This window comes from Mugil cephalus, chromosome 2, assembly GCF_022458985.1.
Source record: "Mugil cephalus isolate CIBA_MC_2020 chromosome 2, CIBA_Mcephalus_1.1, whole genome shotgun sequence".
Classification (NCBI taxonomy): domain Eukaryota; kingdom Metazoa; phylum Chordata; class Actinopteri; order Mugiliformes; family Mugilidae; genus Mugil; species Mugil cephalus.
In genome coordinates, this window is record NC_061771.1 from 16,622,169 (window position 1) to 16,638,411 (window position 16,243).

The following is a 16,243-nucleotide window of genomic DNA, read 5'->3' on the forward strand; positions in this document are numbered from 1 at the left end:
ATCTTGTTCTGACTTTTAAAATGTTTCCTGTGTTTCCTTTGTAAGTCCACCACATAGTAACTACTGATAACACATTATTTATTTAGTTTGAGTTGTAAAGAACTATAAAATGATAAAACTCATCTGTTTTCAGCAGAAATTAATGCGCTTGATGAACCCTTGTTGTTATCAGTAAGAAAAAAAATACCAATAAGCATATCCAACTGTGGTTAGAGAAGCAGATTTTGTACCACAAGGTCACTGGTTCCACTCCCATCTACGTCACAGCTGAGATGCATTGAGCAAGCACCTAAAAAAACACCTAAACTGCTCCAAGTGTGCTCACTAATGTATGTACAAATGGATGTGTTCAATGCAGAGAACAAGAAGGATTAAAATAATAATAAATTCAATTTGTTTGCACATGTTTAGGTTAGTGTAAGGGAGGTTAGATCTTGGAAAATCAGGAAAGAGTAACTGTAACTGCAGATTGTGCTATTTAAACCACAGGTCTGCGACCCCCTAGCGCAGGGCTGGGCAATTATTTTCTACAGGGGGCCACATGAAAAATCTGAGCTGTCTTGGAGGGCCAAACCAACTTGAACTTCTGCTCAATATTAATTTTCTCCCATTGTAAAAAGCAGTAAATCATATATATTGATAAGCTGCTACTGCTAATCAAAAGTATAAGACTATTCTGTCAATATTTATTTAAATTTATGAATTTTAGTGTAGAAGGTCGAAGAGGAAAATAAAACACAATGAATCTGTAGTTTTGGATACAACACAGTGGAATGTTGGAAACTTTGTCCTCTTTGGAAAGCCCCCACAGCTGTCCTTAAGCCTGGAGGTCGCTGAGCAACGAGCGCGGAGCCCCAGTGAGAGAGAGTTGTTTAGAGGAATTTGTTGGTAAAGACTAAGTTAGTTATACCCTTGAGATGTCATGAAGATCTCCCAGGCAAAAGCACAACTTGCCATTGTGCAGCCACACTTTGAATACTGTCAATAGCGCAAACCGTTGTGAGTAATTCAAAATCGGCGTGCTTTGATGGATCTCCAGCGATCCGTTCAGGGTTAATAAAGGGTTAATAGATGGCAAGAAGCTGTTTCAATCATCCTTTTCGAAGAATTAAGGAACGCAGATTCTAACAGTGACATGACGTGAATAATACATAATGGCTTTTCAAAGTAAAAGCAACACAGTCGAATTGCATGCACGGCATAAATACTTGTTCATTTGATTGTGAATGCCCAGGTCTGCCCTAGTGGGTCCACGGAGGTACTGCAGGGTTTGGTTGATTAGACTTTTTTTTTTTAATTTTCCCTCACAAATTTACATTTCTTTAAAAACACATTAACATAAATCCAACATATTTTAGTAAAGTGACAAATGGAGGCAGAAGACGTTATCTTTCAGTCATTACTTCACTCATTCAGCGATACAGGGGCTGTCTCAACAGTGCACATGTCACACAGAGCGCCACACTAGACCTGAGACCCGTCAGGCTAAGACTCCTGTAAACATTAGGTTTGAAACAGGTTTGAAACTTTCTGCATCATGTGTAGTCACCTTTAGAAAACACCTCGGGTTAGGGTTTGGGTTTGGGTTAGGGTTAGGGCACCCTACTGTTCCACATGTTTAAAATAAAAAAAAAAAAAATGAATACTTGAACCTGAGTATTATTTGAATAGCTTAATACTGAATGCAAAATGATAATGTATATTTATAAATAGCACTAGGTGGTGTTGAATCTAGAACCCATATAGTATATGGGTCCTTACTTAATCTCTCATTAGTTTCGGGGAGCTAGGCCGTTAAAGACCCCTGATTCACACCATTTGTCTCAAACCAATTTTTCCTGGTCCTCCAATTCTTCACAGGGATTAACGCCCTACAAGCTTGAGGTCGATAATAAACCAATTGAGCTAATTATCCTTCAACAAAAAGGCCAGTAAACCCGTGACAACACCGCTCATAAAGGAATAACCAGCGGACACAGACACATAGAAGAGTGAGTAGAGATGGCACTGTCAGCAGTTTATTGATATTTTGCAAGCAGAAAAACAAGACTTAAAATGAGCCACACAACCAGTAAGTGGGAGCTAACGAGCAGCAGGGCAATGGGATAAAAGTGTCGAGACGCTGGTTTGTTCTCTGTCACGGCGCCAGCCTCGGGGTCTTCCCACTGCCCCACTTCCCCCTGGGTCGGTCGACTGCAGGGCGCCCATCAGTCAGAGTGAAACAGAATGAACAGAGAAAGATCAAAACGCTGTGGCGTTAGTACAGTACTGTCTGAGTGGACTCCCTAGCACTGAATGCTCACTTTGGTTGCTGGCGCAAGCCTGCTTGTGCCAGAAGTCCACTTAGACAAAGAACCATTAGTTCATGGATGAATGTTTCTAAAGAGAGCCACAGACAAGCGGGAAGTGACGGATGGAGAATGTGGGACACATGCTCACCATAAACAGCATTAATTAGGGCTTGACTTGAGGATGGGGGAAAGACGCATGCTGTTTCGAATGCAGGTTGAACAATCAAGAGTTTTAACTTGCTGTTGTCAAAACATCTCATTCAGCTGACACGCCCTGGCAAGACCTTTGCGGAGAGCGTTTCACTCCACTCAGATACAGATTTTACTTAGTGTCATTAAAAATATCACATTTACAGACAGCATGAGACATCCTCCTGAGATAATGAGCACTGTGGTACAAGTGCTTTATTAAGTTTAGAGATCAGAGGTCTGTCTCTGGTTTTAGAAATGAGAAATACTTCACCTCACTCTAGTGACGAGTAGACTCAGGCACTGTAGACTAATCTGCATATGCATCTGTAGGTTATGTAAATATCAGATGTCATGAAACAAGACGACAGAAAGAAATCATGTGTTATAATGACCTTTGAGCTACTTCACTGCCAGAGATTTATATATATACACACAGTGGGCTGAACAATCAGATATATACTGAAACAACAGCGTCAACCGGTCCAGCCTGTCCATTCACCAACATGGAAGCCATTTGTTCAAAACAAATAAGCCAATTCTACCACACGAGGCACAACAGCCTGACAGATTCTATTGACAATAAATACCTTTCCTTCAATAACCGCTGAGGACGCTTAATGAGAAGTAAACAAGCATCTGTCTGGTGTCACGAGAACGCTGCAGCTGTTTCACCACGCGGCTGTCCCTTAGCAGTATAAAGTTCACTCTCTGATGTGGTGCAAACAGACCTGTCGCCAGATACAGATTTACAGACAGGTACTGCAGAGATCTACCAGGATGTTTAGACGAAGTGTTAAGAAAAATAAGGTCGGTCGGACTTGGAAACATTCCTACTATGTACTTTCAGTTTCACCAGCAACAGCAAAACAAAACAAAACAAAAAAGTCTTCTATTATTATTATTATTGTTTCCTTTTCCCTTTTGGTGGTTGGTAGGTTTGGTCGTCCAGTTGTACGTCCATCCGGGTCGACTAATTAATTGATCCTGGGGCGGGCTCTGGCTGGGGCATTTTTTTTTTTTCTTTTTTTTTCCTCATGCCACTCATGCCTCCCCCTAAACAATGCCACCCTGGGCAGCTCCCCACATTGCCTATTCCAAGAACTGCCTCTGGGCTTGACAAACCCGTCCTATCTATACTCACGAGAAATGCAGTGAGATGCTGTTTGTCGTTATGTGCCATTCAAAAGATGAAATACCTCATATCTCTCACTTTAAGTGCACATGAAGATTTTACTGCAGTTTCTAATGCCAAACATTAGAAACTCTTTTGACACTAAATAAGAAATTCTTCTTATGAGTTTATTTAGGACCAAATGCACAATGCACTGCTTTAAGAATCTGATCTGATAATAAAATAGTGACAGTCATCAGTAAAAACAAACATCACGATTCAGACGTTTTCAACTCAAATACATTCATCTTAGAGGTGAACGTACCCTGGTACACTTGGTCCAACACACTACAGCAGCTGACTGGCATATCTTTTAAATCTTTCAATCATCAGAAATGATTAGTATGTAATAATAAAATGCAGACATTCACATGTTCAATTACATGTTTGCCTGTTGTGGTTGACTTGGCAAATGATGCATTTATAGAGACATTGTGGCAGTCGGATCTGTTAATAACACCTCTGCCAGACACAAAACACATGTGGGTTTCTTTATTTTTGAGAGCAGTTTGAGGGTAATGTTTTTCTGATGTATGGAGTGATAAACAGATCTCCTAAAGATTCTCTGTGGCAACATTTAACTATGTAAATAACATTAAAAAAGACTACCTTTGCATATTTAAACATTGACATTTTTATTTTTTCTGTATTTACCTGCACTACCTCCCCTTAATACAATGATTTGACTGTTGTCCTCAAGCGGCGGATACTGCATGCATGCACTTTATTAAGGTCTCTGGGTCAGGCAATGTCCTGCTTTCCTTCTCTTCTCAACACAGCTGCCATCGGCTGGACCGTACAGGTCATTACCGCAGGCATTTCACACATGCACTTTACCGACATCCTTACAAAACTTCTAAAGTTAGACCTTGTCAGATTAAACCATCTGTACATGTTTACCCTTCCGGCAAACACAAACATTAAAGTCAGCAGTTCCCCTGCAGGACTGATAGGAACATGCATGGCTGCTTTTGAATGTGTGAGGGATGGTGGGGATGGTAGAGGGAGCACATGATGATGCTTATCCTGGCACATCTATTGGTGATAAGCGGGGAGGAGATGTGTCTTTGATGTGTTCGATGGATGGTGCGGGTGCAGGTTATTAGTTTAACCAGACGTGTGTTACATCATGTTTGTGTCGTTTAATCAACGCTACTGTTGTAATATCCTTGTAAAATCTACCCAGAAGAAAGGTTTGGTTTTGTATTGGCTAAGATTCATAGAAATTAGTTTGAAATAATTAAAACAAAACTCAAGAAAGATCCCACTGAACTGTTTCTAAAATCGGTAGAAAATATGCTTTTGAACATTCATTATCACTATTACACTGTTTTCATTATTACTACCTTTTAAAATCCAAAATGAATAAAACAGGAAAAAACAGGAACATCTTTCTGCTTGATTCTTTTAAACACAGTCTATTTAGGACTGGCTGAAACAATAACTTGCACCCATAGTAGTTTGAGATCATGCCTTCTCGCTGTCTTACCTCCGCATACAGTCCAGAGCACGAACGAAGAAGTCCTTGCTGAGCTGGTGTTCATCACGTAAGAGGGCACACTGCTCTAACGTGACAGACATGGATGTTCGGTCTTTGGCACTTTTACAGCTGGTGAACCTGATGCCATTTAACCTTCGGCAGATCTGGAAGGAAGTAGGAAAAATAATACTGTTTACGTGGGTCAGTATTGAAACGTGTGCCTTTTATGTTTTGTCGGACATGCAAACTGCAACTTGACCATATGGAAGAGGAATACAACTGTGAGTGGATAATTAATTTCACTTTCATTTGCTCCCTATGCCAAAGCCTTCTCATATGACCTCGAAGTGAACTCTTCAGTTATCCTGAGTTTGAATCTGACTTCCTCCACTTTTACTGTATACTGTAGATAGTGTTATCAGACAACTCTTGCAATGTAAAGTTCTTGCAGAGACTTCTATAAATTATCAAGACTGTGGTAGAACGTGCAGCAGTGTGAGTGTTGGCCTCCTTCCAGATTTTGCATGTTTGTCACAGTTAAACGTTCTATAAAACAAGTTGCAATGAGATGTTTGTGGTAACTTGCAATGAATCTTTCCCAGCACTTTGTAGGAATTTTGGCCCACTCATCTTTGCCAGGAGGGTTTTCGAGCATGAACCTCCTTTTTAGGTCATACCACAGCATCTCGATAGGATTTAGGTCAAGACTTTGGCACGCCAAGAATTTCAGTTTTTCTCCATCCATTCAGTGGTGGACAAGCTGGTGTGTTTTCGATCATTGTCCTGCTGCAGAACCCAAGTTCACTAACCAACACCAACAGATTTTTGATGAGGATTTTTTGGTAGACAGCAGAATTCATGGTTCCATTTATCACAGCAAGTCTTCCAGGTCCCGAAGCAGCAAAACAGCCTCAGACCATCACACTACTACCACCACCAGATTTTACTGTTGGTATGATATTGTTTTTCTGAAATGGTGGTATTACTTTTACGCCAGATGTAACAGGAGAGACACCTTACAAAGAGTTCAACTTTTGTCTCGTCAGTCCACAGTGTTTTCCCAAAAGTCTTTGAGATCATCAAAGTACGAGTCTTTATGTTCTTTTTATTCAGCAGTGGTTTTGATCTTTGAACTCTGCCATGAGGCCATTTTTCTCTTTCTTATTGTGGCCTCATTTGCCTCATGTAACTGAGACAAATGAGGCCTGCCGTTCTTTGGATGTTGTTGTGGGGTCTTTTGTGGTCCCTTGGATGAGTCACCTCTGAACTCTTGGGGTAAGTTTGGTTGGACAGTAACTCCTGAGAAGGTTCACCACTGGTCCATGTTTGGCTCACACAGTAGTCCTATAAGCTTTAAAAAAGGCTTTACAACATTTTCCAGACTGATAGATCTCAATTGCTTGTTTTCTATTGTTTTTTCCTGAATTTCTTTCGATCTCCACATGGTGTCTAACTTTTGATGATCTTTTCTACTTTACTTTGTCAGGCAGGTACGATGTAAGGGGTTTCTTAACTGAGAACAGGTGTGGCAGTATTTATGGCTGGGTGTGGATAGAGAAATTGAACTCAGGCGTAATAAACCACAGGGGAGGCACACCTTTTTTTCCACACAGGGCCATGTAGGTTTGGATTCTGTTTTACCTAAACAATAAAAACCTTCATTTAAAAAATGCATTTTGTGTTTACTTGTGTTATCTTTGGCTTATATTGAAATTGGTTTGATGATCTGAAACATTTAGTGTGACAAACATGCAAAAAGTAAGAAATCAGGAAGGGGTCAACACTTTTTCACACCACTGGATCACTAACAGGTACAGAATATGACCAAGGTCAGGTCATGATCTCTGTAGTATGATACATATTATCAGTTCAGGTTGACTGGAATGTATCGAGAGCTCATTGCTGATCGAATTTTTATTGTTGCACAGTTAAGAGAAAACCATCTCCCTTGACGAGGACGGAACATGATTAAACATTACTCACTGTTCCAGCAATCCAAAGTATTTCCACATTCTTTCTCTTCTTTGTGACTACATTCTGCCCCAAGGTTTCAAGTAATTCCTTAATGTCAGTCTGCGTCTGAAAACACGGTAGACCTGTTTGTAGAAAAACAGCACAAACACACATTGCCAGTGACTGTTTCTGTTTCCTGTTTTGCTTTTGCATAATTTTATGTGAGGCTTTGAAGATGGGCTGGAGCTCAGGCTCTGTTGGATTAATGGCAAACAGAACTGAATAAATACTTTTCACACAGTCGATGTTAATGAGTAATGCATTAATACCAAATTCTTTCTTATCCAAAGGATTTCCAAAGATGAAGATGTATTTGTCTTTGGCTGAAGGAAATCAAATAACACTTACATTCTAGTGGCACCGCTTCACTTAATGATTTGTAATAAGCTTCTAATGTCTCAAAGTTCTTCTGGTTTATCCTTTCTTGTAGGGAGATATCTCCAAACCTGAGGAGATGACAGAGGAAATACAGTCAGGATGAAAAATCACTGAGATGCTCATGTTTTAGTTTCCAGTTGATGCAGGAGAAGCTCAGACCTGTAGATTGTGTATTCAGCGACAAACTATTGAATCCTAATTTAATATTTCAGTTACATATTGAACATTAATTTGTCAATTTGTACTATTAATGTCTTATTTTCACTTCTGGGTATATGCTAATGTACTGGTTAAAGAATAAGCTCTTGTTCTTTATCTTCTCATAAACACTACTTGCTTTGATTCTCATGTTTACACGAGGAAAGACAGTTTTAAAGCTTTAAGTGCATATGAATAAAAGTTCATTCAAAGAACCAAAGCGCTTCTGAAGTACCTCTCTGCTATAGTTTGTTGTTCATTGATCCCCACGTTAAACAGCACCGGGAATACTCGAAGAGGCTTGCCCTCCTTGATCTCCTCTGGCAAGGCCTGGAAAACCAGCTGCGGTAATGGCACTTCTACAGTGAAGTGGTCTCTAAATGGACATAAAGAAAAAAAGAATTAGAGGTGAAAAGAGAAGGCAATTAAAAAGGAATTCAATAGGCTTTGCATGCCATAAAATATGATATGTTTGGGAAGTTGTACAATTTGACACCGAAGACTGGCCTGAGCAAGCTGTGAAAAGAGAAAGAGAGGAAGACATATTGACTAACACAATGATAAGGAGGAGGGAGGGGCAAGGAGAGCGTATCCTCTTATCACACTTGGCAAGAAGTTGCTTGAGCCTTTCAGGTCAATGTCCCACACAGGTAAACTACTACTTTACCTCAGAGAGGGTGACAAATCACAGAATCCCTGCACGTGTTTTTCAATAAGGTCATAGACATTTTGAAGTTGACGTGCAGGCTGCAAGGGTTTAAAAATAGCACACAGCTGAAGTAGATCAGCCACTGGAAATCCAGTCACAACAGCTAATTACCAATTGGTTCACACTTGCTTTATCTTTGTTCAAGTTGGAATCAGACTCTCTTCTTGTCAAAGAGGAAAGGGCTGCAAACCTTTGCACACCAAAGCATGGTGCATCATTAAATATAAGTTAGCGTAATGATTACACCGAACAATTTCTATTGGTGACAAATTACTAACAATATATTTTGTGAGTAGAAAACCTTAGAAAGGTCGCTGTGAAGAACTCTGTAATTTGGTCCAAATTATATGGTCTAGCCGTAATCTTCTGACATGGTAGGCCGATCAAAGCCCCTGCTCAATTGAGAACTAGCAGACTGCAAAGTTGTGTTGGATTAAAAATGGTTTAAAAAGCCTGTAACTTAAATTAGGCATTATTGAGAAACCGAAAAAGAAAACAAAAAAAAAAAAAAACAGAGGGGGAGGTAGTTAGATCTAGGCGTCAACAGGAGATCCGTAGACTTATGCAGGAAAGGAGACTGCTTAAGAGGCAGTGGAAGAAAGCTACGGAGGAGGAGAAGAAGAAAGACATTGATTGTTTACAGGCAGATGTGAGGATGCGGTTGGCAGCACTAATAACGGTGCAGAACATCAAGTAAAATAAGAAAAGGAAAGAGCAGGCTAGAGTAGCATTCTATGGGGATCTGGTCATATAACAATGTCTCTGGACAGGAATTAAAGGAAGGAAATATTTTTAAAGATGTAACTCCCCTCTGATATTCCACCTGCTGGGAGGATAGATAGTCAGTGGAAAGAAGTTCAGGAAGAGTAACAGCAACGCAACAGCCGCTTCAGCCCCGGGACCTAATGGAGTCCCTTATCGATTGTCTAAGGGCGCACCAGCTGTGCTGAAATTTCTTCGGAAGTTGTATGTTATTCATGTCAGTGCTGTGACACAGAGGTTGTCCAGTCACTTGGAGAAAAAAAAACTTGGAGCCAAATTCAGTTAGCGACGCGGGGGAAGAGACACCTGCATAGTGCATTCCTGGGTCCGGCTAATGTTTTTGGAAGCTTTTGCCTTCTTTAGAATCCCGGGTAGTATAAAAGGCCTAGTCATTGCCTATTTTGCAGATGTACAGCTTTGCTTTACTTCAACAGAGTACACTACAGCATGGCAGCAGCTGGAATCACGGGAGGGTGAACAGTCTCTCCACTAGCTTTCACAATGGCAATGGGGGTGATTATTAGGGCCTTAAAATGTGTGGTAGGTGGAGAAAAAGCTGCACTAAGCGCTTCGCCAGTAAAGAGGGATGAAGACAGTGCAAAACAGCAGGTATAAATATACATGTATAAGTACATGTAATTACATACAGAACAGTGCAGTAGTGGATGAGGAGGTATATTGCACATGAAACAGGTTATTGCACATATGTTGTTGTTGGTCTACTGGGAGCTGGTTGTAGAGTCTGACGGCAGCTTTGTCTGCTTTGGCCCTGCTTATACACTGCCTGAGTGTCTTCAGCCCAGTCCAGGTTCTTATGTAGGTCAACACCCAAGTACTTGTAAGAATCCACTATCTCAATGTCCATGAAACGTGAAACGTGTCAAAGAAACATGAAGGCCGAGGTCACACTGCCTCTGCCTGGTTATTGTCTTCCCACAGTGCTCACCTGGTGCCACTTGTTCTTCAGGTAAACAACACACACACAAATAAGCAGTCATCCACATCATGTGATGGAAAATGTGACTCATCAGACTAGGCCACGTTCTTTCATTGCTCCATAGTTCAGTTCTGATCTTCACATGACCATTCTAGGTTATTTTGGCAACTGGACAAGGTTTGCATTAACACCCTGAGTGGTGTGTGCTGCTACATCCAAAACAAACTGGGATGTACTGTGTGTTGTAACACTTTTCTATCGGAACATTTTCAGCAATTTAGCTCAGTCTAGTGGATTGCGCCAGCATGTGAGGAATGTTGTTCACCAGTGCCCACCAGTGTCCATGACACTACTCACTTCTTTCCACTCTGCAAATTCAATAACTATGAGCTCAACACGTTCACTTGCAGCCTAACTGCAACCCACTGACAGGTTCTACTGGCAGTGATGGGGCGTGGGGATTTCTTTTTTGTGGAAGCAAAGTGAGACAAAAACTCTAATTTACCGTATATGCTTTTTCGGGGGTGGGGGACAGAGAGGTGCATGTTGCAGAATGTCACTACTTTATGTAATGGAGTGCGCTATTACAGCACCCAGTTTCACTTTACAGGGATTTACACATGCTTGTTATTTATTTTGAACACCGTCACACGCCCTCTCTCCCACTCTCCCTTATTCACACTCTCATTGTTCTCTTATTTACTCAACCACCCACTCAAATGCTCAACCGCAGCACATTGCACAGTGCAAATTTGATAGTGATAAAAATAGCATTCAGTCAGAACCTGTAGAGGCAATTTTGTTAAATTATTTTTTTACTGAACTAAATCCACAATCACTGCACCTGCTAATTCTGCTACTGAAATGACAACGCAAACACGCTAATCTCATGTTGTTGCATTCAATGGCTTGATGATGAGGGTACTATGTTGGCCCGAGGCCAAGGGAAGAAAAGGGTGGAGGCTTCATTTGGCCTCTGGCCAACATATACACAGTCCTGGCTATGAGTGTGCAAAGCATCCGGTATCTGTATTTGTATTCAAATAAAATTCAAAATAGGTGTAAAAATCCAGTTTTTTAGTTACACTTCTAATTTAGGATATGTTAGTGTAAAAATATATATTTTTTAATTATCCATTATAATAAATATGGATGTATATTCATGTTTTGCATTAAAACATCAACCATGTTTGCATTAGGTGATTTAGGCTGACTTGAAGGTGCAGAACATGACTGTGATGATGATGATTTGGTGTTTGTGGGAGACGATAGGGGAGACTGTGGCTCAGAAGCCACATGGTGTGAGCAGAACCATCTACAACTCAATGTGACAAAGACTAAGGAACTGGTGGTGGACCTGAGGAGGTGCAGAAGAACCCCATCTCCATCCAGGGGGTAAATGTGGACATTGTTGAGGATTGCACTTATCTGGGGGTTCACACTGACAACAAGCTGGACTGGGGAAAGAATACTGACGCTTTGTACAGGAAGGGCGTCAGTATGCCGCCCTTCCTGTACCGGCTACCCTTCCTGAGATAGCCGGTGCCATCCTTTGTGTTGTTGCATGCTGGTGCAGCAGTCTGAGGGTAGTGGACAGAAACAGACTGAACAGACTGATATACAAGGCTTGTGATGAAGCTGAAGCTGGACCCTCTGACGGTGGTGCCAGACAGGAGAATGCTTCACAAAGTGAAAGCCATCTTGGACAATGAGTCAATGGTCACTATGCACCACAGGAAATCATTCCTGCCTGTGGCCATCAACCTGTACAACTCCTCACTCTGAGTGTACATAACCCATATTTATAACCATATTTATACTGATACTGTACAATAACTCATGTTCACTTTATTTTCATATACTTTTACATATTTCCTTATATATTATTGCACTCTGGACTCACCATGTGCAATAATTTCCCACTGTGCAATACCCCATATTCTATGTTATTATAGAGCAACAACTCGGAACACAAGTTCACTTATGCTTGTAGATATTGTTATATATATATATATATTTACATTGATAACTATAATTGTCTACTTACTCTTACTAATTCTTATTGCTTACACTGCTCTTTGTTCTTAACACTGGTACACTTAGAGTAGGAGCTGCTGTGACAAAAAGTAATTTCCCCCTGGGATCAATAAAGTAAATCTGATTCTGATTTGACAGTGTGTGGCACTGGTGTGAGAATGTGTGTGTGCTTGCGTGAGGGAATGGGTAGATGTGTATGTGACTGTAAAGCGCTTTATCAATAGGTAAAAGAGTAGCAATAGGTAGAAAAGCACTATATGAAAGCGAGACCATTTACTATTACCAATAGACAATAGTCTGAATTACCGAGCGAAGAGACGAATTCTAACATGAGAGAACCTGACAGTAGATGCCTCGGTGCTAATGTAACGTAACGGAATAATCTCCCGGTCAAACTCCGCTTCCCAAAAGTTATTTGCTGCCTCCGCAACCCAGCCACAAGATGGCAAAAAAAAAAAAAAAAAAAAAAAAAAAAAAAAAAAAAAATCTATTTGACAAAAGTAATGATGCAGTTAAGCCGTGTTTCATCCAGTCAGAGCCTCCTCTGTTGCGGAGCGGATCAGCCTGTGTCAGACTTCTCACGTTACTCAGTCCGGGCAGACGCACAAATACGACAGTGCAATACCGTATTTCACCACCCTTTGGCTACATAGCATTTAGAGGGGCGCTGTTTTACACATTGTGAAAAACTAAAGAATAAGAGAAGAGAAATAAAGAAGAGACAAAGTGACACAACAGAGAATTGCCGAAAATGTTAGGAAGAGTGTTTTTATTTTATGCCAGCTACAGTATGATAAAAGAAGAGAGGAATCATGGCTTCCGTTTGGGACTCCAGGAGAAAACGCCCCTGGTGCTAAGACAACAAGACGATCCACTGTTGATAATTACGTGTCCGCAGTCATAACATTATGGCTAGTCAGTGTCGATGTCATCAATCAGTGGAGACTGCGGTGCGTATAAAAACATCCAGGGCTGGAGTTATATTATTATTATCTGAGCGGGGTTTATTGGCACTGAAACTGAGATCGCACCTGGAGATGCATTCGGAGGCGCGTGTTAATGTCAGGTTTCACAACGGTAAAATACTGTAAATTTAATTATAAATCTGCATGAGTTTAAACAGAGTTTAAGCTTAACAATTCTTTTCTTAGGTCTTTTCTTGTATTTGGAAAGTTGACCATCTGACTCCACTCCTATGATATTTTGAGAGCGTAGGCTCGTTTGGAGTACTGACAGGACCTTTGATATTCACATTGTCTCTTTAATTGTCGATCTGACAGATACAAGGCTTCTTCATACACTCTAAGTCTCTTAATATAGGATCTATTTTATAACACATTGCACAAAGGCTTTCTACCATATCCTCCATATAATTTCTGTGGACAGGCCCTTGCAAGGAAATTATAAAACATTTCAACACTTAAGTCGTAAAAAAATAAATATTTCTCAACTGTTGAGGAGGAAATCACAAGAGGCGAAAAAGAAGGGGAAAGTGCCTCACCGTCGGCCACACACTAAAGGCTGGAGGTTGCTGAGGTCATCCGTCTTGGCCTCTGTAATCTTGAACACGACTCTCTGAAGGTCTGAGATTCCAACCTCCATGTCCTCCAGCATCCCGATCTCTTCACCTTAAACAGTTAGACAAAACAAGATCAGCAGTGATTTGAATCTCGCCCCGCCATGTGTCCTCTTCTTGAGTTGGCATCCTCAAAACAAGATGAGTGCGTCATGAAGCTCTCTGCTTATCGTCAGCTCATAATTCCAGTGAGCGATGCATTTCGTTTCTTTGTCAACTCATGAGTCAAGCAAACCAGCATGAATAAGATTTTTTATCATGACTGTACAGGCAACCAGAGCAAGTCTACCTCACACTTAGAAAGACTTTTAAAGTTGCTGTAATAAGGCATAAGGCAATGCTGCCAAAAACAGCATTGACCTGATTCATCTCTTTGCTACATGTTGTTGCTTGTTGTCTCTCCTCATCCTAACTGGATTCCCCCAAACCACATTTCTCTTCTCTTCTTTGTTACTGGAAAACTACTGTTAAGAAAATCGAGGTTCAGTTGAGGGCATCACCTGTGATTCAACTTCAACAGAATTACTCACTGTAGGTGCTGAGCAGGCTCTCAAACTGGGCCACCAGTCCAACTAGATGGAGCTGCATAAGGAAACCTTTGTCTTGCATTCCTGCGTACAACTTCATGACAAAACCACAGGCCAGAGCTGCCAGCTGTTGAAACACGCAAACACACACACACACACACACACACACACACACACACACACACAAGTTAAGCATGTCGCAGCAAACACGTAAAATGTAATTAAAATGTTAACGTCACAATACGAGGGCAGGTCAAACTACTGAGCTGAATTCAGAATCACAATCAGATTTACTCTATTGATCCCAGGGGGGAAATTACTTAAGAAATAGTTAGAAATGGGCAAGAGCGATCGTAACAGGCGTTCGCGCATACGCACTCAGCAAACTACAATTCATGAGTTATGTTGAAATCATGAAGGGTGCCTTTAGTCTTGCATGTGTAGACGGGATGTTGGTACAGGACATAATGGATATTAAATTAATAGCAGCTGTCGGGACTAAGCTCCTAAAAATAAGATGCGGTTTGTAATCTCACGAGTGTAGTGTTTCAAGAAGTATTTCAGCTTTAAAGCCTGAGTAATGCTGCCTGCGTGTGCTATACTTGGGAAAACGAGGGACAGACAGTAGGAAGACATAGCACCAGGGTGAGCACTGAACAGACTTCCCATCCTGTAGCGGAGCTAAGGAGCACAGAGCTGTTTATTGTGTCGGTGCAGCCACCTACTGCCTGACTGAAGACAACGTCCCGCCTCTGCTGGAGGACGAAGCCCTGTGGAATGCTGCAGGCTGCCTCCTGCAGGAGCACAAATGTCATGGCTCTCTTCGCCTTGTCCACCACCTCGATCACACACTCCTTTAACCTGGTAACCAGAGGAGACAACTGCTCCCTCCAGTCCCCTGCGGAGAAGGAAGGAACAGGGACACGCTGCGGTCACAGCACACGTATCTGCAAAGGTAAACTACTTAGCAGCTCTTGTTTCCTTAAGAAGTGACATCCAAAAAAAATGTAACTTACAGTTTTTAATTTACAGTTAAAATGTTGAGTGCCACGTCCAGTGCATTCCTTTGTGTAAAAAATGTCATGTGGAATATAACATTGATTCATTCAAACAAACCCCAAAAGATATTTTAGAAATATTAAGTAATGTTTTACAGCTCCTTAACGGAAACATGTATGTATGTAGGTGTATGTGAGAATAAGTTGAGCTGACTAGATGAACAGGGCTGTGACATCTGAAGGACAAGTACCTCTGGCTGTATACACCACACCACATCGGCCGTAACATTATGACCACCTTCCCAATATTGTGTAGGTTTCAAAACAGTTGACACATCAGAAAACGGACATGGGCCTTGTGAGGGTGTCCTGTGGTGTATATATACTATGTATACCGTATAAATACTACCTAACATAAAGTATTTATCTTTTGGTAAAGACAGAACAGAAAGGGAGCGACTGAAGTCTGGAACAAAGTTAGAAATCGTAGCTTGTTGTGTCACTGGATTGCAAGAGAAGAAAATACCCAAACCAGATCCTTTAGTTTTAAGTTAAGGTTGAGGAGCTCAACAGCTGTGAACTTCCATTTAGTATTTATTATTTCACATTGAAACCTGATGTATTACTTCGAAGTTATATGTATTGATTTTATTGGGAAGTCATTTTATCAGAGTTCGACCTGTTATCTTTGTGTGTGTTGTATAGCAATCAGGTATAACATTATGACCACCCTCCTAACATTGTGTAGGTCTCATCAGAGAATGGACATGAGTCTTCTGAGAGTGTCCTGTGGCGTCTGGTGTTGTTAGTGGGGGGGTCTTTGGGTCCTATGGGTTGAGGGGAGGGGTCTCTGTGGATCAGTCTGGGATCTAGTGAATTTGGGGGCCAGGTCAACACCTTGTGCTGTTCCTCAGTTTTTTTGAGTTGATCCTAATCCTTTTTGTGTGCGTCTCTGTGCCAGACTGAATCCTGCC

At 41.1% G+C, this 16,243-nt stretch overlaps 1 protein-coding gene across 6 annotated transcripts in view; it reads right to left on the reverse strand.

The window, feature by feature from the left end:
• Window positions 1-16,243, reverse strand: part of inpp4b (inositol polyphosphate-4-phosphatase type II B) — a 139,518-nt gene that overhangs the window by 4,031 nt on the left and 119,244 nt on the right. For 5 of the 6 annotated variants that reach the window (XM_047577915.1, XM_047577917.1, XM_047577918.1 and 2 more), the window contains 8 exons: window positions 14,997-15,169; window positions 14,275-14,398; window positions 13,670-13,796; window positions 7,959-8,099; window positions 7,496-7,593; window positions 7,118-7,230; window positions 5,144-5,298; window positions 1,997-2,193 (listed from right to left, as the gene is read on the reverse strand). In XM_047577915.1, the coding sequence (XP_047433871.1) occupies window positions 2,019-2,193; window positions 5,144-5,298; window positions 7,118-7,230; window positions 7,496-7,593; window positions 7,959-8,099; window positions 13,670-13,796; window positions 14,275-14,398; window positions 14,997-15,169 (1,106 nt within the window). In that variant the 3' untranslated portion in view covers window positions 1,997-2,018. Of the gene's footprint in view, window positions 1-1,996; window positions 2,194-5,143; window positions 5,299-7,117; window positions 7,231-7,495; window positions 7,594-7,958; window positions 8,100-13,669; window positions 13,797-14,274; window positions 14,399-14,996; window positions 15,170-16,243 lie in introns of those variants that run through there. The other variant, XM_047577916.1, reaches the window with a different exon arrangement.